We start from the raw sequence: 24,149 nt of genomic DNA on the forward strand, positions 1-24,149 counted from the left end.
TGCGAAATGACCCAAACATTGTATGCACATATGATTAAAATGAAAATTAAAAAAAAAGTATCAGGACTTACCCCCAGATCTGACTATCTCCAAGTTCATGTTCCTTGCATTACCCCACTCTCTGTCCCGTAGAAAAACTCTCATTTAGAATTCTTTTCCATGGAGAAACCGCCATGAAAATAAAGTCCTGGGTCAGTAACAAACTTTCTCAAGCCCCTTCTATATGAGAATGCCATATCATCTTCCAGTTGTCCCTCAGCATTTCATCAAAAACCACTTAAATGCTGTTTCCTGATCATGACAGCCCAGTGTTGCTCAGACCAAAGAGGACCCTGAGCAGATGTAGGCACCACCTTGTTCTCTGGCAGCCCCAGATAGGCCTGGGCTGACTAGAGTATGCTTACAACCCATACAACAGTTCATTGAAGACTTCATGAAAAACTGAATAAAGACGTATATATTTCTTTCAAAACTTCACAGTACATCTTCTGGATGGTATGGAACTGGCACAAGTTAATCTTGATTTAAAGATTTACTTGTATTTGGAGTACTTTATCATATAAGCACTGTGCTTTCATTCTGCTTCTCGGGAATTTGATTTTTTAATCATGTGCTTCCATCAGAATGAAAATCTAGTTCCTGTGATATAACTTCAAATGGGTCTACAGTGTTTGAAAAACTATTAATTTTAATTAAGATTGGGAATTAAAGCACAGTATCATTTCAAAAGTTGATAATTTGTGGTAAGATGTTGGTTACCCGGATTATAAACAGCAACAAGATCAGATTAATATAGTGAAAGGCTAATGCCAGGACCAAGGGTACCGTCTGTTTGCTTGCTGTGGAAAATGTGGTTAAGCTGAGCATGGTAGTATGTGCCTATAGTCTCAACTACTCCTGACAATCAAGGCCAGCTGTGCAACATAGTGAACCCCTGGCTCAAAAAAGAAAGAAAAAAAATGTAGTTAAAACGAGGTACACTTAAAGTCAATTAATGAGTTTATTTTTTTAGGACTTGTCCTTGAAACTTTAATTAGACTTTTCTCAGTAGCAAAGGAATTTTCCACCATAGGGAAATTTGGTTTTCTTAATTATACTTCATATTTCAGTTTGCACTTACTTCCACAAGAAGTTGAGGCAGGGGAATCAAAACATTATTCTGACTGTAGTAACTTGCATCTCCCTCTACAGAAAGCACTGCCTGGAACTTCCAGACAAAATAACTGTTAGAGTACCTTCCTTCGTGTTACTCCTTATCCACTCAGAGATGCTCTTAAGAAGCCCCCAGTATCATCTCCACCATAAGCCTATGGTTGATGAAAGTAACCATTCAAGGAAGGGAGAAGAGAGTGAGGAGGAAATTGATAATGGCTTAGAGTCCTACTCCTGCGCTTTCTATAATACCTATTTAACTTTGAAGCAAACAGATTTTTATGGTTCTTTATGACTTTTTAGAATTCAAAGTTCTTCATTTGTAAATGCTACAATGTACCCCCCCCCCAAAAAAAATTCAAAGTTCTTTATTTGAGGTATAAAAACTATTCGAACATTTTTGTCTCTGAGATGGGTAACACTTAGAAGTTTCCACTGTAAAAATAATTGGACTTTGTTATGTATTCAGTGTGACATCAGCCTTAAAATGAAGAAATTATCACTAAAACCAGCGGGAAAATATTTTTAGAACCTATTTTTAAAACTCAACTTTGTTATGAAAAAAATATATTTATCCTGCCTTATTATGTAACAAAGTAGAAGAGTAATGAAGCTTTAACGTGGCAGATTCAGCTGTCCTATGTGAGCCTGAAAAACAATTTTTTTGATAAGTTTCATTTTGAGTTTACTGCACTGAATTATGCCATACCTTACACAATCCAAATGTAAAAGCCACATTTATCAACTCCTTGGAAGCCCTCCCAAGCAGTTGAGTGAAATTAAGGTTTTTCTGAAGAACAGAGTAATCTGCAAGTACAAAGAATACAATCTTCATCAACAACTGAATCATGGCTTCCTGAATTTTCTCTTTAGGTATTTCTTGTGAGGTGATATGGTGAAGTATTTTCTTTTGGAGGCCAGGTCTGCCCAAAAGGAAAACAACTATTACAACTTAATCAATAAGAGTATCTTTTCAGCATGAGTTCTCACTCATCTTTAATGGGATTTATAGCTATGAGCAGTTTGTCTTTATACTGACCGATCTCCCACCCACTGTTACTTCTCATAAGATACTACTTCATTTCTTAGGCTTAGGGAAAAGAAGTAAATGTACTTATTAATACCGGCAGTTGTTTGTTTCTGAGGGTTTCCTGTACTTGAATAAATAAGTGTTGTACTAAGTTTGGAGAAGTTTGAAGGAGCTTCCAATATGAAGCAGCTGTCTGCATTTGCCACTCTATTTAGATCATATTTATATGCTCCTTTAACCTCTGGCACTTTCGCAAGTGAATGGATCTTGATATGTACTGTGTACTCATTTTCTATTCCTAATGATGTATTTATGGAGAAAAATTGATGACAATACAGGAAGTCTAGAAGTCACATTTCTCAGCATCTAGCCTAGAGCATAAGGAACATAATGGTGACTTTGGAACTTGAGACATTTCTCTGGAATTCTGACATACCTTTCTGCTTCTGCTGTTTCAGCTAACTACCATGACCACAGGCTTATACAAAGTAGAGATTTTACCCAAAACTAGAAGAGGAGACACCAGTTCTGTCATGTATTCAACATTTATCAGCCATGCAACCTGTATTTTTCTAGGTGTTTCTAATTTTAGTTACTCTGTTCTGTCAGTTGTACTAATTCACACATATGTTTAAAACCAGTTGCCCTAATGTTCTGTAAGGAAATAGTCATCAAAATGTTGGTTTCTTTGAACAGATTTCCTAGTCTTTTATGGTTGCTTTAATTCTTAATTCCGAATCTGCTTCCTACTATTGCCAGTTGGTTTGTTTCATCTCCTACCAACTCATCTCCCCTTGTAATTGCCCCAGGACAGACTTCTAGGCAAGCTGCCAGATGGCCAGGCCCTCTAACTTCTACCATAGAGAAGCACCTGCACAAAACCTACTTCACTCATCTGGAGAAAGCTCATTCACATTTTTGGAATTTGTTTTCTTCTAGTTTATACCTCAATAAGGGAAGGACATCAAATACCCATTTAAGAATTCTTTTTTTCCTCTTTCTATTAGTTTTTTTAAATCCTTGGTAAAAAAAAGTCCTGTTTTGTGTTCATTCCTAAATAATGTATATGTCCATATGTCATCATATATTTAGGATCATCCTGAAGATGACTTCTGGTAATTAAAAAGCAAGTCTATGTGTGTATGTTTGTGTATGTTCATAGGCAGGCAGGTTTTTTACATTTGAATTTACTCTAGTGTCCTGCTTCTCCATTTTATTCACTGAACATCATACTTTGAAAGTCTTCTACACCAGTACATGAGATTCATTTCTATGTAGCACTCATAGTATAGTCATGATTTATTTTATCATTTCTCTTTAGATGGATATTTATTTTTTTCCAGATTTTTAATAATTCAATAGATACTCTTGTCAAGTTCTTTGGACATTTATTTCAAACTCAGGACTTCATGCTTGCTAGGCATATACTCTACCACTTGAGCCACTCCTCCAGCCTGTTTTTGTGTTGGGTATTTTCAACATAGGATCTTGCAAACTATTTACCCAGGCTGGCTTCAAATCACAATTCTCCTGATCTCTGCCTCCCAAGTAGCTAGGATTACAGGTGTGAGCCTCCAGAGCCTGGCTGTGTATTCTTAAGTATTTCTTTAAGATGGTAGAGTTCTACAAATGAACTTTCTGTTTCCAAGGGCTCAGATATATAGTATTTTGATAAATAGACATTTTTAACCCTCTTTGCTGCCCATGCAAAAATATTGTATATGTGTATGTATATAGTATATATATACATTTTGTGTGTGTGTGTGTTTCTTGGGATTGAATTTAGAGCTCAGGGCATCATTAAAGCACTCTTACCACTTGACCCACACCTAGTCCTTTGGCTTTTAGTTTTCATATAGGGTCTCAGTGTAATTTTTGCCCTGGTGGACCTTGAACCATAATTCTCCTTTCTTCATCTGCCAGGTAGCTGGGACCACAGGCATGTGCCACCATGCCCAGCTCACATATACACTCTTGCCAACCATTCATTGGAGGAATATTTCTCCTCCTCACCCCCCCCACACAAAATATCATTCATTTTTTATCTATTCCAATGAATGAAAACTTGTATTTTTTATTTTAATTTGTATGTCCCTGATTAAGAATGAAACTGAGCATAGTTTTCCATTTTTTGTAAAGCATTCCTCTTCAAGAAGAGTTAAACAGTAAAAGATAAAAAAAAGAAAACTTAAAAATGCTTTAAGAAAATGCAGGAGGTTAGATGTGTGGCATATAACTGGAATCCCAGCTACTTGGGAGACAGAGATGGGAAGATCATGGTCCAAGGCCTACCAAGCCAAAAAAAAACCATGAAAACCTATCTCAAAAACAACTAAAAGCAAAAGAACTGGGGGCAAGGCTCAAGTGGTAGAGTACTTGCTTGGCAAGTCCAAGGCTCTGAGTTCAATCCCCAGTACCACCAATTTTTTTTAAAAGAACTATTGGAGTTTATAATTACCTAGGAAAAAATTTGTGAAATGAATGTTAATAGATTTTTCCCACATCTATAAAAAAGTATGCATGCAAAAAGGCATTAATTTGCCGTTAAAAGACAGCTAATGTAGTAAGATGAAATATTTGCTTCTACAAATTAGTAAGAAAAAGACACAGAAAAATGATAAATAGTTCTACAGTGTATATGTATGTCTGTCTGTATGCTTACATTCACCTGATTTTTGACTTGGAACAAATTCCTACAAGTTAGTTTGCTAGATAAAATGATGTACACATTTAAAATCTGTTGTGTATTATAAAATTACCTCCAGAAAGGCCTCCCTATTGGACACAGTTGACATCTTATCACAGACCACCAGTCCAGGCATTATTAGTTTTTTTAGTCTTAGTCCATGTTGTAGTCCATATTTTGTTTATTTAATTTGTGCCAAGACCTGGTATTATTTAATGTTTATATACTATTTGTTTTTCTTCATATATTACTTTGTTCGTTAACTTTATTAATTGCTTATTCTGTCCTCCACTGATTTTTCTGTGGTATTTATATTGATTGTGTGAGCTTTTTTTGTGTTAGTATCTCTTTCCTATCACTGTCACATATGTTATAATTTTGTCTTTTGTTATTTGACTTTTTATTCATAATATCCTGTTGTAGAAGCTTAATATGGTCACATAACTGTCTTTTGTGTTTTCTAGTTTTGGTGTTAATTATTGTTGATGTATAATATGACCATCAATTACTTACATTGCCACAGCATACATTGCTTCATATGAGTTGAAATATGCAATTCCTATTATTTGTTTTACTTATTCTAAATTTTATTTGCCAGGTTTTTTGCATGTTAGTGTTTTTACCTCAGTTTAATTCATCTCTCTTCATTATTTTTTATTCTTCTGTTATTTATTGTTATTTATATCACATCTGTATTGTCTCTGTTCAATAATTGTTTTCTCTCCAAAATGAAAATTTATGTTCTGTCACATAGACTTAGTGTCACATAGACTTAACGAGTACCACTTAGTTGATAAAACTACTTTTAATGATATCTCAATGGGTGAGGTCCTAGAAGTAGGGTTCTGGTAGGTTATATAGCTCCCACACACAGAGTATAGGGCCTAACAGCAACAGATTTCTATCATCTTTTCACAAGACCTGACCATTGTATTTCAAAGAGTGAATAGTAGAGTGTTACTATGTAATGGGGCTTACTATGCATATTCTCACTGCTTTAAATTCACTGATCATATACAAAGGGAAGAATGCACTAGCTTAGTGTTTGATCTTTACCACATAGATCTAACGTCATGATCAATTGCTTACAGTGTTTTCTTTGAAATCACATAAGAGTTTATATGTGACAAATTTCATAAGGATCACATGATAAGGTCAAGAAATACAAATTCCAAGGCAGAATTTATATGCCCAGTTCACATATGACAGTAATACTATATAACCATATGTTGAATTTAATATACTATATGTAAATGCTATTCTTGAAGGCAATCCAATCAATAAAACCTAAAATAAATAACACTTTAATAACACATTGCAAATAAACTGAAAATGGAATAAATGGGCTTCATGGCAAGAACATCCCTATAGAATTGACATTCAGAGGCCATTAAAACACAGAGAGTAAAACAATCATGAAGCTAAAGAAAAACTGTGAATATTTAGAAGTTTTTTAAAAGCCTACTATATTGTATGCCAAGATGCAGCAGTCATTTTTATTTAAAGAGCTATTTTGATAAAAACTGGATTTTTAAGCCTTAAAAAGCAAATTGTTTTCCATCACCAATAGCTAAAATACGCTTTTTTTAAATATACATTAACCAAAAAAAGTTTTTAAAATGCATAATGTTAAACAAAAAAGTCAAAACATAAAAAAACTGAAGTTTTAGTCATAATTTGAACTAGTGATTGACCAATTTTTATCATTAAAGAAGGCTATAGAAAAGCTACTGAAGTTAATTTCAAAAGCTTAGCAGTAAAAAAGTGACTGTAATGTCAGTAAAACTCTGAAACAGATCAAATAATTCCTAAGTAGTACTAATCTACTGCATCTCTTAACATGTATAGGCCTTTGTTTAAGCTGACAAGTTTGTCCTTTTTTCCTTTAATTTGTTTACAGCATGAAATGTTTTTTCAAATCCAACTGTTAAACTGGTAATAGTCAGCAGCTCAGGGTACAGGTACTGCCTTCACGCAGAGACAGTGAACTAAGATCTGTAATGTCTTTCATCTTGGCCTGCTCTGGAAAATGTGATTTTATCATGATATCTTGTTCAGACGTAGCTTATCTTTTTCAATACAAATACTTGTATACTGTATGTTTGTAAATAAGCAAAAATTGAATATAATTATCTAACCATGTTTTTTTTTCCTTTTCAACTCAGATTCATATACCGAAATGATTTGTTTGTGATGTCATCAGTGTTTTTAATTTAAATTTTGTCACTTTAGATCCTGGGAAGACTCTGCCTGAAGCACTTGATTACAGCACTGTGTGGCTGCAGACAGTGCCTGGAGAAATAGACAGCAAAAGTGGTATTCCACCTTCTCTTGTAACACTACAAATTAAAGACTTTCTTAATGGACCTGGTAAGAAAGTTATGATTCAAAAATGTGTAAATTTGTCTAAGTGAATGTACAAGCATAATATATCTAGGATCTGTTAGTAATTTTGACAATTCTTGTCAAAAATGAATAATTTGTTTTCCAGAAATGGATTCTCTTTGGGGCTTATGCTGGAGTTCAAAAGACAAATATAAATGTACATTAAAATTACATTTTAAAATTATCTTTAGACAGGTGCCGGTGGCTCACACCTATAATCCTAGCTATTCAGGATGCAAAGATCAGGGTCTCAGTTCAAAGCTAGCCTGGGCAAATATTTCCACAAGACCCTATCTTGAAAAACCCTTCACAAAAATAGGCCTGGTGGAGTGGCTCAAGGTGAAGGCCCTGAGTTCGAGCCCCCATACCACAAAAGAAAAAAAAATTATCTCTAGTCTGATAAAAAGTAGTTATCAGTTAAAGAATGGTTGACTAGAAACTGAAGATCCAATATTTTATTTCTACCTTTTCTGCTAATCAACTAATTGTGTGATCTTAACTAATTGATCTAATCTTCTGTGCCTTAGTATCTTTACATTAGATGAAGAAAATAAAATAGATGGATATGCACAATATACATACATAAGATAATGTACATAGATTAGTTAAGTACACTTATTTCAAATGCTTAAGAAAGTGCTCTAGACTAAGTACTCAGTTTTAGATAGATAGCAACAGCTATCAAAATGTGTTTTACATACTCATAAAGACTCAAGGAATAGGTTCTATAATTCTTTCTATTTTATTAATAATGAAACTAAAACTAGAAAAAGTGAAGTAAATTGCCTAAGGTCATGGTGACAGAAAAGCCTTTCAGAAGCCTAAGTCTTTATTACTCCACTAGCATCAACACTACACTAATTTTAGCATAATTCAAGATTTTTCTTCTATTCTTCCTCCTCCTTTTTCCTGCTCTTTTTCTAATTCCTTCATCTTATGGTCCTTCTCCTCTTCTATTCTTCTCATTGCAGTCTTAACTATTTGTCAGAAATTAATGTATTTTAGGTTTTCTTTTGTTATAGTGCTTCAGAATTTGTCAGTCATCAAGGGAATATTAGTTGCCTTTTTAAGAATTTAAAACAATGACATTATACTGTCCTAAGATCTCCAGCAACAACTGCCAGGCAAGAGTTTTAATGAGGGAAAATATCTCTGTGAGGACCCTGTCGAGTGTGTCTTATGGTATGTCTGCACTTACAATGCATAACTTCAGATGTAGAAGCATGCTAGTCATGATGTCTGAACTGAACAGAGCCTGAAACTTCATATGCTGGCTCCTCACTGAGGCCCAGTTCTTTGTAAGTATGTGTCTCCAGTGTTAGCAGAAAAAGTATTTCTGAAACCAGAGTTTTGGACCCCAAGCCCAAAATCCTGGGCTTCCTCATGTCAGGTCCAGCCACTCACCCCTATACATCAAACAAAGAGACATGCTGAAGGGTAGAAAAGAGATTTATTGCAGGGCCCAGGACACATCAATGGGAAGGGGCAAAGTAACCACATCAGCCAGCCCATCTTCAGCCATGTTTGATTAGTAAGTGTGAAGTACTAGATTTAATTCAATCCAATCCACCATCAATTATAAGAAAAAACATTTTCTGTACCACTAAGGAAAAAGAAAAAAAAAATCTGCCATTAAAACTATGAAACAGGACTTCCTTTTAGTGCATCGGTTTTAGGATATGTCCTAATTACAGAGTTGTTTGCATGTTAGAATAGATAAACAGAATAAAAGCACGTATGATTAGTTCATAGAGGAGTGACAGGGAAAGTTGGGTTCACTTCTTATTTCTCAATTTTAGTCTCAAGTTTCTTTTGTCTTAGACAGTCTTACAGTTTGGCTAAGAAGTTTCTTGCAGTTCACACTTGATTGATTTGTTTGCAGAAGGGATCTGCAAGTCATAAAGAGATTGGGCACCACATTTTCAAAGCAACCAAGTTGAGTTTTAACAGGAATGCCCATGAATGAATGAACAGCATTTGATTATAGCATTTAGTTTGACTGTAGGAGAAATATGATGTTTAAAATTATTATACTTTTGTTTTTCTTAAGGTATTTTTCAAAATTGGATATGAGATATATACCATTTCTGATTTCATATCTGTTTAATAATAGTGATTATATACTTGGGAAAGTCAAACATTTAAATAATTAAAATAGTTCTTTTACAGCAGTGCTTCTCAAACTTGAGTCTGCTTTTGAAGCATGTCTGTCTGATGAATGTATTAAAATTTAAGTGGTGATTTTATAGCTGTATAAGGTGTACTTGAAAATCTGTATTTCTATCAAGCTCACAGTGAAATAGGTTCTCGTGGTCTGGGGACTGTACTTTTCTAAGAGAATCAGTCACAGTTTTGGGGGTCAAACTGGAAATTCAGAGACACAGAAGAGGAAAATAATACAAAGAGAATTGATTGTTAGAATGGTGTTTTTCTTGTTGAAAATCAAACATAATGTACAATGAATGAAGTTCTTCAAAGTCTAAAACATCCTAACCAAAAGTACTTTTTCTTTGTATTTAAGGGAGGATTCATTTGCATGATACATTAATTCTGTGGAATTTTCTCTAAAACGCTAACCTAACAAGCTTGAACTTATACAAAATGTACAAAAATTTTCTTACTGTAAACATTTTTTCAATATGTAGATAAACATATTATTCTATAGGATAATTATATTCTCTCACTACATTTCCAGACTGTCACCATATTAACTTAAAAGTCAAAAAGCTATAGCAAATATTAAGATTAATTAAGTGGGAACAACAAGACATTAAAACATTTTTGACATATGAATGTATTATTTTCTAATTTTGGCAACTCAAAATTATATTTTGTCCAGATCTTAGGTAATAAGATTCTAAAGTACAATTTATGCTGGGACCGGGGAAACCAATTTCACTCTCTAATATTCCCCAATCCCATTCCTTTCCCTTAAAAAATAAAAAGGAAGCACTGCAAATAATGCAATGCGGATCCTTAATGCAGTCGTATCCTTGGACATTAGCACTCAGAAGCTTTTCTTCCATTGCTTCTTAGTGTGAATGCACAGCTATTTATCATTCTCAAAGACTGTCTCACTGGGACATCTCTAAACTTGGGAATTTCCATCTACTCTTTTCTTTTCTTAGCTAACAGTAACAATAAAAGTTAGGACCCTGAAAAGTAGAGGAAAATAGTGAGCATAACTGTCTAACCTTAAATTTTCTTCAAAAAGCCATGAACTTAACAGCTCTTAAATTTAGTATTTCAGATTCATTTTTTTAAGGAATTGTTTCCCCTAAACAATCTGCTCTTTCACAGCAATGCTGCTCTTTAGCATTTGTATTTGGAAAAACAGTTCAGAGCTCTTGAATATGCCTTATTTCCTCCTTCACTTAAGAGTACCTCAGGCAAATGGTAAGTCCAAATTTCTACATCAAAAACTCCTTGAAAGCTCTTCCAACCCCCAGCTCCCTCTTTCAGAGACAGTTGTACCCATTAGCAAGGTCAGTGGCTTGGAGAAACCTGGAAAACAGCAGCTACCAGAAAGCCACTAGAATAATATCTCCAGCAGGTGATAGATTAGTTGGAACAAATTGGAACCATTGCAGTTCAGCAATCCTGGTTTCTTTCAAACTGTTTTTAAAATGTCGTCATTTTAATACACAATCTAAGCCCTGCGGAACAGTCCACAGCAGGTTAATTTGAATCATATGATGTGTCACTGCCCTCAGCTGACATGAGCTCTATTCCATGTGTGAAGCCATAATAAATCCATTCCCAACTGAGGAAAATTCCCTGTGAGAAGGTGAACTAATCCAGGCCTCACACTGGCATGCTAGCCCCTCCATAATTGAAAGCAGGGCCACCTGTTCCCAGCACAGTTAGCCTACAGAAAAAAATTAGTATTATATCAGATACTTCTTATACTGAAAAATCAATCATACTTCTTGCAAATTCAAATTCAGCTGTGAAGTGTTTGGTATGATATCATACAGAAATGTAGGAATGTGCCCACTTGATCCCAGTTTAAAAGTCTTGTCAACCATAGGATTTCTTAACTTTGAATGAATTTTTTTATTTAATGAGAGCTGACACGTGAAAAGAACAACTAGTAAGAGTGCAGATTTTTCTAATTAACTCAGGGTCATTTGCAAAAACATTTGAGCTCCCTGGTATTTTTTTTTCCATTGTTCTTTTGCACAAAAAAATTTTGAACCATTGTCACTGTAGCCATGAAATGACATTTAAATGACAACAAAGAACAAAAGTGCCACATTGGTACAATATTCCCAAGTCACTTTTGATTTATTATAAATTAATGATTTGCATACCCCATTGATCATATAATTTGAATAACATGGTTATAACAGGTACAAGTTATGGATGCAGTTTCACATTTCTTTTAACTTAATATGCATGGTGTCTATAGTAGAAACACACAACCACTGTGTCTTTTTCTCATAATAAGATGACTTTAGTCTCATCTTTTTTAACTTGCTCATTAATGTGCCTATATAGTTTTCACTTTTCTAATTTGATTTTACTTTGGATTGGTTTCATCTCTGATTTATTTTTGTTTTATTTGTATTTTTTAAATGTTCATCTCTACTTTTTTAAGTGAGTTTTTTATTAGCATACATTAATACCACGGGGGTTTCATTGCCATCTATGGCTTTATTTGATTTTTGTTTGACTTTAATTGATTATAATCCCATTTTGAATACTTTTTTCTTATATTTAATGGGTTAATTTGCTATTTTGTAAAATAATTTTAGCTTCTACTATTAAAAAATTCCTAACATCTGCTGGGCACCAGTGGCTCATGCCTGTAATCCTAGCTACTCAGGAGGCAGAGATCAGGAGACTCATGATTCAAAGTCAGCCCAAGCAAATAGTTCGTGAGACTATATCTCAAAAATACCTGTCACAAAAAAGGGCTGGTGGAGTGGCTCATGGTGTAGGCCTGAGTTCAAGCCCCAGCACTGCACACACAAAAAAACAAATCCTAACATCCTAAACTGTTGCATTTACACAAACATCTTTGATTTGAATGAAAATGTGTATATAAGTGCTGTAAAATATTAAAAGACCTTGCTAGGTGGGTGTCTAGCAAGCATGAGGCCCTGAGTTCAAGCCCCAGTACCACAAAAAAAAAAAAAAAAAAAAAAAGAAATGAAACTGTACTCAATTATGCTTACTACCTCCCTGATGTAGGTGTTAATGTTCTGATTTCTTCCCCATTCTGTTTACCAGTAGGCCTAACTCCAGATTCTCCTTTTGCTTAACAATTGCATCCCCTCTGCCCTTCCTAGATTAGCTTCTCCTGCCAAACTCATGAATCTCAACCACTCACTTCCCTCAATTCATTAAGTCAAAACTTTGGTACCCTGCCCTCTGTATTTCCTACATATAAATTGGTTTTCAGATTAATGTATTATTTTTTACTTAATCTGATTTGTTTATTAACAAACTGTGAATCTGGTTTGTTTGTTAAGCAAAGCTGTTTTATAAGAGATTTTGTGTTCCATGAGGAGGCACTTACTGTCTGAAGGTTTATTTTTGTGATGTTATCAACCATTGATGCTCAATGCCTAAACCTTTGGAGGTTATAAACAGTAATACTCTGTTTCTAGCATTCCTTTTTCATATATTAGTTGTCATACTGCTGTAAAGAAAAACATTTCCTCATCATTTGATTACTCAGTATTGGTCATATAAAAAAGCAAGATAAAGGCTCCATTCTTTCCCTTTACACATTTTTAACAAATGCATTGTTTTTCTAACATATCCAAGTGGTGGCCAATTAGTTAATGTTGTTTGGTATTATTTAAAACATTATTTTTAATGATACTCAGGTTGTCTCATCATTGGCAATGGGAGTCTGTAAATTGGCTTCTCTGTGTTTCAAATTTTTCAGTCTGAAGTCCTTGCTCCTTTTTTCTCTGTCCACCCTAATTCTTAACCCTTAGATTTAGCCAACCCCATTTCCTTCAGTGATCTTTTCTCTTTCATTCCCATTCACTCTGATCTCTCAGTGTTCTTTCCTTTTTTTAAAATAAGCAGCTTGATAATATCACCTTCGTTAAACGTATCTCAAAACAACATTTGATTCTTTCCAAAAGTTACATCATTGTCTCCAAGGATAAGTATATGCCACCACTGAAAATGGCAAAACAACAAAAGTCATAGGCACAAAAAAGATGCAAAAATTATTGGAGCATAGGATGTTATTTACCTTTGTATGGTCTCAACCTAGAGGAGAGAAGTTCACTAAGAGTCTAGTTCAATACATTCATCTTAGAAAACCAGTGCATTTACCCTATAATCATAAGTTTTATATCATGGTTTTGGAAGGGACAATGAAGTCAGAGTCACTGCTTGATCATGAAAATAGGTGCCTGAGTAATTTTGGTAGTAGTGATAATAGTAGATCCAGTGATAAGCACTATGAACTGCTACTGGCAGGTCAAAGCCTGTGTAAGCCCATCCATGTCCCCGAGCCTCCCCACTGTACATGTTCCTCCTTAGGGCATATTCAAAAGCACTTACCCAGTTCCTCCTTGCAGCATACCAATCCCACTTTGTATACCATCTTTAATTAAAGACTCATGTCTTTATATGCCACATCTTCACCAAAGACATGTCAATCTCAATTGTCTTGGGCAGTTTTCTAGATTGTCCAATGTGAATACTCAATTTCCATAGTACTCTGTCATCATGAATACCTTTTATTTGGACATGATTCAAAACTTTGAATTTGAATTGCAAAGAGAAAAAATGTATTATGGCATAGTTACAAAAATATTTTTATTAAAGTTGTAATCTATGAAGTCAGATTTGATTGTAGATTTGTTAGTTCTGTGTTTTTCATTTACCTGTCTAAAGTAGGGAATAAAAATACCACTACTCATATGTCTATACATAGCCACCCATGTACACAGAAAATGTTTTCCTAGTAAGCCTTATTTGGCTTTTAAAAATTATCTTTACAAATAAAATTCCATAGAAAGAAACACTTAACAAAGAAGTTTTCTTTCATAAATGTTATGATTTGAGTATAATAAACCATATTGAATCCATTGGGTTTCTTGTAAAAGATTTCATAATACATCATAAATGTAAGTAATATAATGACTAATGGGTCAAATAAAGTTGGAACATTTTAAATGAGAAAATAGCTGGAACAGTTTTCAGGAAACTTTTCCAGTTGATGTTTGGTTCCCTACAAGGTGTGCATTAACATAAACTTAGGGAATCACCTCTGGGGCTTGAATTCCCTCTCTGATTTCATTATTGCAGTATGATTCTTTTCCTTTCACTATTAAGTCACCTTCTAGGGTGATGGAAGCATAAAATAACTGTAATTTATTTGTATTTGTCTAATCTCCTCTTAACTCAGTAGTTATTCCATCATTCTGTTTCCTGGTAGCTGTTCAGAAACTTTTGAAGGGTAATTAAAATTTAATAATTGACAGGCATGTGTTTACTTGGTAACTTAAAGATACAGAATATATTCCAAAGATGGTTAGAAAAATTAGATCTGGCAGAGAAATGGATGACTTAGCTAGGAGATTCTCTGTTACTACATACTCCTAAAATCTGAACTTTGAGTATAGTCCATTTATGAACGTTCAATGAGGATTATGAAAAAATTCAAAACTCTTAAACACAAGAATCTGTTAATTGAAATAAAACCCACATTAACAGCTGATGCCTGATTCTTTATCCAGTTATGTTTCCAGTTTTTATAAACATTATTCTATATAATTCCCACTGTGTCTCTGTTGGAAAACTTTTTAGTCTATTTCTTTAATGTTTTTATCTTAATGATGAGGTAACTGTGTTCCATCAACTGCTTTAAAGTATAAAAGAAGACCAGAAAAAGTGGATTGCTCAATTTTTATTTTCTGTGTTTAAAAATGCCAAACTTTTTATTGTATAATTTTCCCATTTCTAAAAATAATCTTTATTGTGAAATTCACAATGAAGGCACTGATTTGCTACCACAGAAGTGTCTGGCTAGTTCAAGATGTGAAAGTCTATTAACACTGGATAGTGAAAGTATCAGTGCAAATTGATTGACTTTGTAGGTACAACAATGTCTTCATGATTTCAGTTGAAGTATCTATGTTGGTATACTTCATCCACTAACAACTATTTATTTTCTGGTGCTTCTCATTCTGGTGTGTGGTTCCTGTCTCTTGGTGGACCTGGTAGACCTTTGAAAGGAATACCTAGTGTTACCATATAGCTTCATTGTAACTCTGCTTTTCCTCTTCTAACTATGTTCCTGTCTAACTTCCCCAAACAGGACTGACCTAGCCCCTAGAACTTTGGAAGGTAGAGATTGGTAGGATCGTGGCTCAAAGTCAGCCTGGACAAAAAGTTCTCTAGACCCATCTCAATCAACAGCTGTGTGCAATAGTGCACATCCATCATCCCAGCTTTGTGGAGAAGCACAAATAGGAATATAGTGGTCCAGGTCAATCTGGGAAAAAAGCAATACACTATCTCAAAAATAACCAACATGAAAAGGGCTGGCAGAGTGACTCAAGTGGTAGCACGCTTGCCTAGCAAGCATGAGACCCTGAATTCAACCCCCAGTACCACCACCCCTCAAAAAGCTAACATAAAAACTATCTTGTGCTATGTATAACACAACACAAGATTTTGTAAAAACTTTCATCAGTTGCTGTTCAGTGACTAAGAGATTTTTTTTGTAATTATGAATGTACAATCATCCAAAGATTACAGCTCGATACATACAGAACAGCTTTGAGATTACCACACAGGAAAGAGATCAAGTGACTTAAGTATCAAAATAAATAACTTTCCCATAATAATACATTAATTCAAGAAAGGGTCCTCCAAGAACCAGCTTACAGCTGACATTAAAATGCACTGTTCAAATTCATGAAACCAAATGTATAAGAAATTTAAATAAACTTTTAAATCTTTATATTCTGTAGCATTTATGCATCTGAATTTAGTACTAAAGTTTAAAACCATACTCAAACTTGGAACAAACTATGGAAGAGAGGGAGGTTCAAGATATTTCTTCAGATTTTTGTGTTTCTAAAATATTTTGAGTCCTGGCTTATCATTTATATGAACTAGTACTCTGATAGAGATTTATGACTCTTAAAACACAGAGCAAGAAAGGCAACTATAATTAATTATGTAGTTGTCATCTCAATTTGGGGCCATTATTCTTGAATATATACTATTGGTTGACATTTTATATTGCTTTGGAAGTGGATCTTTCTGATTCAGGATATTCATAAAGCTATTTGGTAAAATAAAGTCAATAATATAAGTCAAAATAGATTCACAGTGAAAATCCCCAAATATGATTAGAATTATAGTTCTTTTTCTGAATTATCAAAATTTGAACTCTATTGATAAAAAAGAAACTTCTTTTAAATTTTATTTTGTAATAGGATTAAAGTTATTTGAAAGAATATATTCATTCTCATGATAAATTACTTAGGATTATGCCAGATTATCCTGTACTTTTGAATTTTACTGGCTAATCTGACTATAATACAGGTACTAATGCCCCAAATTTTCATCTGCTGCCACCTTTGATACTAATAAAATCAGGAATAGACCTATGGCTTTCCTCACATTTAGGAATGCTTATTTCTCAGATCCTGCAGAAAGTCTAACCTTCTCTCACCATTAAAGGGCTCAGTATAAATGTTGTACTACCTTGTTAGAGGTCTGTCATAAGTGGAAAGTAAACTTGTAAATCACACTGACACCTTTCAGGACAAACTATATGAGAAAGGGACACTGACTCAGTGCAAAGCTGTTAACACTGGGGCCTTGTGTGGGCTTTCCCTACATACAAAAATCATGGCGCATTTAACTTTTAGCCTTTTGAGGAACAATATGAGGGCAAAAGAATGAAAATGAGTAGGAAAATCTATCTTGTCACCCATATGACACTGAGGTAATTTTTAAACTAATGTGCAGTAAAATTGACCTTTTTTTGTAGACTTCTATGAATTTTAACACTTGTATGTAGCCCTCTTAACACTGGATTTTATACTACCATTCTCTTAACATGACCATTTATGGCATAAACATTTCTAATTTTGGTGAAGTTCAGTTCACAATTTTTTAAATGAATCATGAATTTTGGTATTATGTCTAAAAATTCTGTTTATCTCCAGGACTTGAAGATTTATCCTATATATTCTCCTTAAGAACGTTTTACAATTTTACATTTTATATTTAAATCTCTTTTGAATTTTGAACTAGTTTTTATAAATGGAATAAAGTTGAGTTCGAGGCACCTTTTTTTTTCTTTTGCACACATCAATATTTGTTGTTAAAACTGTCCTTTCTCCATTTAATTGCTTTTCCACCTTTTCCAATAATCATTTGACAGCATTTTTTGGACTCAATTTCTGGATTCTCTCTTCTGATCCACTTTACATATATATGTCCATTCTCAGCTTTATGGAAAGTCTTAACATCAGGTCATTTGAGCCTTCTGATATTCTTTTTCAAAAGTGATTTGACTATTCTACTACTTTTCATTTACTATATAAATTTTAGAATCAGCGTCTCTATATTTAAGGTGAATACTGCTAGAATTTTTATTGAAATTGTGTTAAAAATTATAGATCAATTTGGGAACAACTGCTATCTTTATCATGTTGAATTTTCTAAATATGGTATGTGTATTAGAGTTATGCTTAAGTATTTCTTTCATTTGGAGCAATTGTAAATGCTATTTTGTTGTTGTAAGGTTTTTTTTTTTATTATTCATATGTGCATACAATGCTTGGGTCATTTCTCCCCCCTGCCCTTACCCCCTCCCTTACCCACCCACCCCCCTCCCCCTCCCCCCCACCCCCACTCCTTAGCTACCCGACAGAAACTATTTTTCCCTTATCTCTAATTTTGTTGAAGAGAGAGTATAAGCAGTAACAGGAAGGAACAAGTGTTTTTGCTAGTTGAGATAAGGATAGCTATACAGGGAGTTGACTCACATTAATTTCCTGTGCGTGTGTGTTACCTTCTAGGTTAATTCTTTTTTATCTAACCTTTTCTCTAGTTCCTGGTCCCCTTTTCTTATTGGCATCAGTTGCTTTTAATGTATCTGCTTTAGTTTCTCTGTGTTGAGGGCAACAAATGCTAGCTAATTTTTTAGGTGTCTTGTTGTAAGTTTTTTTTAATTCCAACTACACGTTGTTAGTTTGTAGAAATCCAATTGATTTTTGTGTCATGGCCTTGTATTCTAAAACCTTGTCAGATTCTCTTCTTAATATTGGGGAATATTGGTGTATAGTTTTCTTATACTTTGTTGTGTTTTGGTCTCATAAATATTCGTCTCATCAAATAAATTAGAAATGTTCTCTCCTTTTCTGTTTTCTGGGACACTAGAGACTGAGGAAAAGAAAGAAGAAGAAGAAGAACAACAAAAAAAAACAATTATTATAGTCCCTCTGACCGTTAAGAGTCTCCCTCATAGTCTTTGAAACCAGAAATGAGATCTTTCTCCTTATGCCTCCTCTTATCTACACCTGATGCTCACCCCTGGGTTTGGGACTGCCATTGGTCCAAACTAGGAGTAAGGGGAGAATAAATGACTTACCACCACTGGAATGGTATTTCGAATTCTGTTTTTCTTTCCCAGTTACCTCACAAATAGGTGCTCACTACAGATTTTGTGGCTGTATTTGCTCTACTGGAAGAAACAGTTTCTTTCCTGGAACTCTGAAATAATTTTTAAAGGAAGGAATAGGCCACTAATAAAAGAGAAGATTACATTAGATACTTTTAAAGTATGTTAGATATTTTTACTTTAAGGGAATGGATACAAGAAAGCTGAGTTGAATATTCCTAAACCTTGAAACTTGATTTATGTTCACATAAATCAGGCGAACATATGTACATATAGAATTTATATTAGTGTTTGAGTGATACATAACAGATTACAGCAAATATAGCTGATAATAGCACAATCTCTCTTTACAATCCTATGACTGAGAAGTCCAAGTTGTTTTAGCTGGGTTCTATACTCAGAGTGTCTCACAAAGCTAAGATCAATGTCATTTGGAATAGGTACTAATCTAGAGACTCCTGGAAAGAATCTACTTCTAAACTCATTCTGGTTGTTTGCATAATCTAGTTCCTTGTCATGGTAAGACTGAAGCCTCCAATTCTTATTTGCTGTTGTCCAGGAGTTGGCCTCAGCTCTAGGTAGGGACTGCATGTGCCTTCTCACATAATCCCCACCATCCTCAAAGAGCCCTTTTCACACTTCAGATCGCTCTGACTGCTCCTTTTGCTTCTTTCATCTGCCTTTTAAATGCTTATATGAATTAGATTAGGTCTACTAGTTAATCTCCATCTCTGATGGACATGAAACTGAATTAAGACTTTGATCATAGCAATAAATTTTTTTCACCACACAGAAATACCTAAACTGGTGTTTGTTTTGATAACCAGGGACTGGGAATATTGGGAAGGAGGGTCATTGTTAGAATTCTGCCTACCACAGAACTAGATTAGAATTTCTGAAGTTCTGTAGCAAGAAGTGACCAAATGTGCTTCATGCTGAGTTTGAGGCCTGATACTAAATAGCGAGGATGAAAAATGTACACTTAAGATCTTCTTGACTGATGGGACATACAATCTTATATAAAGATACTTATACAGAAGGTTTGCAACTCAAGGAGAGAAACTTGGCTAGGCTTGCACATAAACTTCTTGGAGAAAATGCTGAGCAGTATCTTGAAGACTATAAGTTCGGCAGATATAAAAAGGTTACATTAAACACATGAACAAAGGTCTAGTAGTATCACATTGTGTGGATTAGGAGAAGTGGGTTCTATGAACTCTGATGTTTCTGGACTTTAAAGGTAATGTAGGCAATGGCTGTAATTACAGAAAGGAAGACCTTTACTTCCATCTTAAGGAAATTGGTCCATTATTTCCTAGGTGAGTAGAAGCCAATAAAGAGTTTTAAGCAGGAGTGAAACACATGGGATCACATTTAAAACAAATCATTTGGGTGGTTACTCTGGATTAAAAGGATTCAGTCTAGACAGAGAAACCATTTAGGAGGCTTTATAATAACTGAACAAATATCAAAGACATAGAGGAGGAAATTGAGGAAAGGCTGGAATGCTAGAGAAAAGGAGATTTAATTCAAGCAGTTTTTTTTTATTCATATGTGCATACAATGTTTGGGTCATTTCACTCCCCTTCCCTCATCCCCACTCTAAACTCCCCACCCCCTCTCTCTCCCCCCCCATCCCCTCGCTACCTGGCAGAAACTATTTTGCTCTTATCTCTAATTTTTTTGAAGAGCGAGTATAAGCAGTAATAGGAAGGAACAAGGGTTTTTGCTAGTTGAGATAAGGATAGCTATACAGGGAGTTAACTTGCATTGATTTCCTGTACATGTGTGTTACCTTCTAGGTTAATTCTTCTTGATCTAACCTTTTCTCTAGTTCCTGGTCCCCTTCTCCTATTGGCCTCAGTTGCTTTTAAGGTATCTGCTTTAGTTTCTCTGCATTAAGGGCAACAAATGCTATCTAGTTTTTTAGATGTCTTACCTATCCTCATACCTCCCTTGTGTGCTCTCGCTTTATCATGTGATCAAAGTCCAATCCCCTTGTTGCATTTGCCCTTGATCTAATGTCCACATATGAGGGAGAACATATGATCTTTGGTCTTTTGGGCCAGGCTAACCTCACTCAGAATGATGTTCTCCAATTCCACCCATTTACCAGCGAATGATAACATTTCATTCTTCTTCATGGCTGCATAAAATTCCATTGTGTATAAATGCCACATTTTCTTAATCCACTCATCAGTAGTGGGGCATCTTGGCTGTTTCCATAACTTGGCTATTGTGAATAGTGCTGCAATAAACATGAGTGTGCAGGTGCCTCTGGAGTAACCTGTGTCACATTCTTTTGGGTATATCCCCAAGAGTGGTATTGCTGGATCATATGGTAGATCAATGTTTACCTTTTTGAGTAGCCTCCAAATTTTTTTCCAGAGTGGTTGTACTAGTTTACATTCCCACCAGCAGTGTACAAAGGTTCCTTTTTCCCCACATCCTCGCCAACACCTGTTGTTTGTGGTGTTGCTAATGATGGCTCTTCTAACAGGGGTGGGGTGGAATCTTAGTGTGGTTTTAATTTGCATTTCCTTTATTGCTGGAGATGGTGAGCATTTTTTCATGTGTTTTTTGGCCATTTGAATTTCTTCTTTTGAGAAAGTTCTGTTTAGTTCACTTGTCCATTTCTTTATTGGTTCATTAATTTTGGGAGAATTTAGTTTTCTAAGTTCCCTTTATATTCTGGTTATCAGTCCTTTGTCTGATGTGCAGCTGGCAAATATTTTCTCCCACTCTGTGGGTGTTCTCTTCAGTTTAGAGACCATTTCTTTTGTTGAGCAGAAGCTTTTTAGTTTTATGAAGTCCCATTTATCTATGCTATCTCTTAGTTGCTGTGCTGCTGGGGTTCCATTGAGAAAGTTCTTACCTATGCCTACTAATTCCAGAGTATTTCCTACTCTTTCCTGTACCAACTTTAGAGTTTGTGGTCTGATATTAAGATCCTTGATCCATTTTGAGTTAATATTGGTATAGGGTGACATACATGGATGTAGTTTCAGTTTTTTGCAGACTGCTAACCAGTTTTCCCAGCAGTTTTTGTTGAAGAGGCTGTCTTTTCTCCATCATATATGTTTAGCACCTTTGTCAAAGACAAGTTGGTTATAGTTGTGTGGGTTCATATCTGGGTCCTCTATTCTGTTCCACTGGTCTTCGTGTCTGTTTTTGTGCCAGTACCATGCTGTTTTTATTGTTATTACTTTGTAATATAGTTTGAAGTCAGGTATTGTGATACCTCCAGCATTGTTCTTTTGACTGAGTATTGCCTTGGCTATTCGTGGCCTCTTGGATTTCCATATAAATTTCACAGTAGATTTTTCAATCTCTTTAATGAATGTCATTGGAATTTTGATGGGAATTGCATTAAACATGTAGATTACTTTTGGGAGTATAGACATTTTTACTATGTTGATTCTACCAATCCATGAGCATGGAAGATCTCTCCACTTTCTATAGTCTTCCTCAATCTCTTTCTTCAGAAGTTTATAGTTTTCCTTGTAGAGGTCATTCACATCCTTTGTTAGGTTTACACCTAAGTATTTGATTTTTTTTTAGGCTATTGTAACTGGAATTGTTTTCATATATTCTTTCTCAGTTTGTTCATTATTAGTGTATAGAAATACTAATGATTTTTCTATGTTGATTTTATATCCTGCTACCTTGCTATAGCTGTTGATGGTGTGTAGAAGCTTCTGAGTAGAGTTTTTTGGGTCTTTAAGGTATAGGATCATGTTGTCTGCAAATAGGAATATTTTGACAGTTTCTTTACCTATTTGTATTCCTTTTATTCCTTCTTCTTGTCTAATTGCTCTGGCTAGGAATTCCAGTACTATGTTGAATAGGAGTGGAGATAGTGGGCGTCCTTGTCTAGTTCCTGATTTTAGAGGGAAAGGTTTCAGTTTTTCTCCATTAAATATAATGCTGGCTGTAGGTTTGTCATATATAGCTTTTATAATGTTGAGGTACTTTCCTTCTATTCCTAGTTTTCTTAGAGCTTTTATCATGAAATGGTGTTGGATCTTATCAAAGGCTTTTTCTGCATGTATTGAGATGATCAAGTGGTTTTTGTCTTTGCTTCTGTTAATGTGGTTTATTACATTTATTGATTTTCATATGTCGAACCACCCCTGCATCCCTGGGATGAGGCCTACTCTACCTGGTCGTGGTGAATAAACTTTTTGATGTGTTGTTGAGTTCAGTTTGCCATTATTTTATTGAGGATTTTTGCATCAATGTTCATTAAGGAGATTGGCCTATAGTTCTCCTTTTTGGAGGTGTCTTTGCCTGGTTTTGGGATAAGTGTAATACTGGCTTCATAAAATGTGTTTGGGCGGTTTTCCTTCCCTTTCTGTTTTGTGGAACAGTTTAAGAAGGGTTGGTGTCAGTTCTTCTTTAAAGGTCTGATAGAATTCAGCAGAGAGTCCATCAGGTCCTGGACTTTTCTTTTTGGGGAGACTCTTGATTGCTGCTTCAATTTCATTTTGTGTTATAGATCTAGTCAGGTGATTAATATCTTCTTGGTTCAGTTTTGGGTGATCATATGTATCTAGAAATCTGTCCATTTCTTTAAGATTTTTGTAATACAAGCAATGTTGTGACAGAATTTATTCACTGTTTGGACTGAGACCAAGGAAAGAAGTAATGAAATGAGTCAAAAATCAGATTTTTAGCTGGTGGTGGCTCAAGTGGTAGAGAACCTGTCTAGCATGCATGGGGCTCTGAGTTCAAACCCCAATACCACCTAAAGCAAAAAAATAGTCAGATTTCTAACTTTAGCCTTGTGGTCGATTATAGAGCCATAACCAAGACAGGGAAAACAGCATGTATGAGAGGAATTAATGGATTATTTTGGATGAAGTGATTTGATAAGCCTGTAGGAGTTCAGCAGAAAGGGGCAGAAGGCCTTTTTATTCGTTCACTTTTCCCTTTGTTATATTATTAAACATTCATTTAGTTACAATACACTGAACAATAGGTTAGATATTTAGAATACTATGATTTAGGACAGTCTCTACTTTAAAGGAGCTCATAGTTCACTGAATTATGACAGAACCTAGGCAGACAACTATAAAAATCATATAAATAGGTGCCCAGTGATATTCTGAAAGCAACGATGAAAGGCATCTCTCTCAGCAGCAGAAGTCAAAAAAATATTTTCTAGAAGTGACATGAGTTGAGTCTCAAAAGACAAGTTAGGCAAGTAGCCAGAGTTATAAACATCTGTGTTCCTGGGACCACAGTGATCCCTGAGAAATAAGGGTCCATATCAA

At 34.8% G+C, this 24,149-nt stretch overlaps 1 protein-coding gene across 4 annotated transcripts in view; it reads left to right on the plus strand.

Annotated features, from left to right (window-relative positions):
• The window catches only part of Vps13b (vacuolar protein sorting 13 homolog B), a 699,658-nt gene that overhangs the window by 514,007 nt on the left and 161,502 nt on the right, over positions 1-24,149 (plus strand). For all 4 annotated transcript variants that reach the window (XM_074068910.1, XM_074068912.1, XM_074068909.1 and 1 more), the window contains exon 35: positions 7,101-7,238. In XM_074068910.1, coding sequence (XP_073925011.1) covers positions 7,101-7,238 — 138 coding nt within the window. The remainder of the gene's footprint in view (positions 1-7,100; positions 7,239-24,149) is intronic.

The sequence above is a fragment of the Castor canadensis genome, chromosome 3 (genome assembly GCF_047511655.1).
Source record: "Castor canadensis chromosome 3, mCasCan1.hap1v2, whole genome shotgun sequence".
Classification (NCBI taxonomy): Eukaryota; Metazoa; Chordata; class Mammalia; order Rodentia; family Castoridae; genus Castor; species Castor canadensis.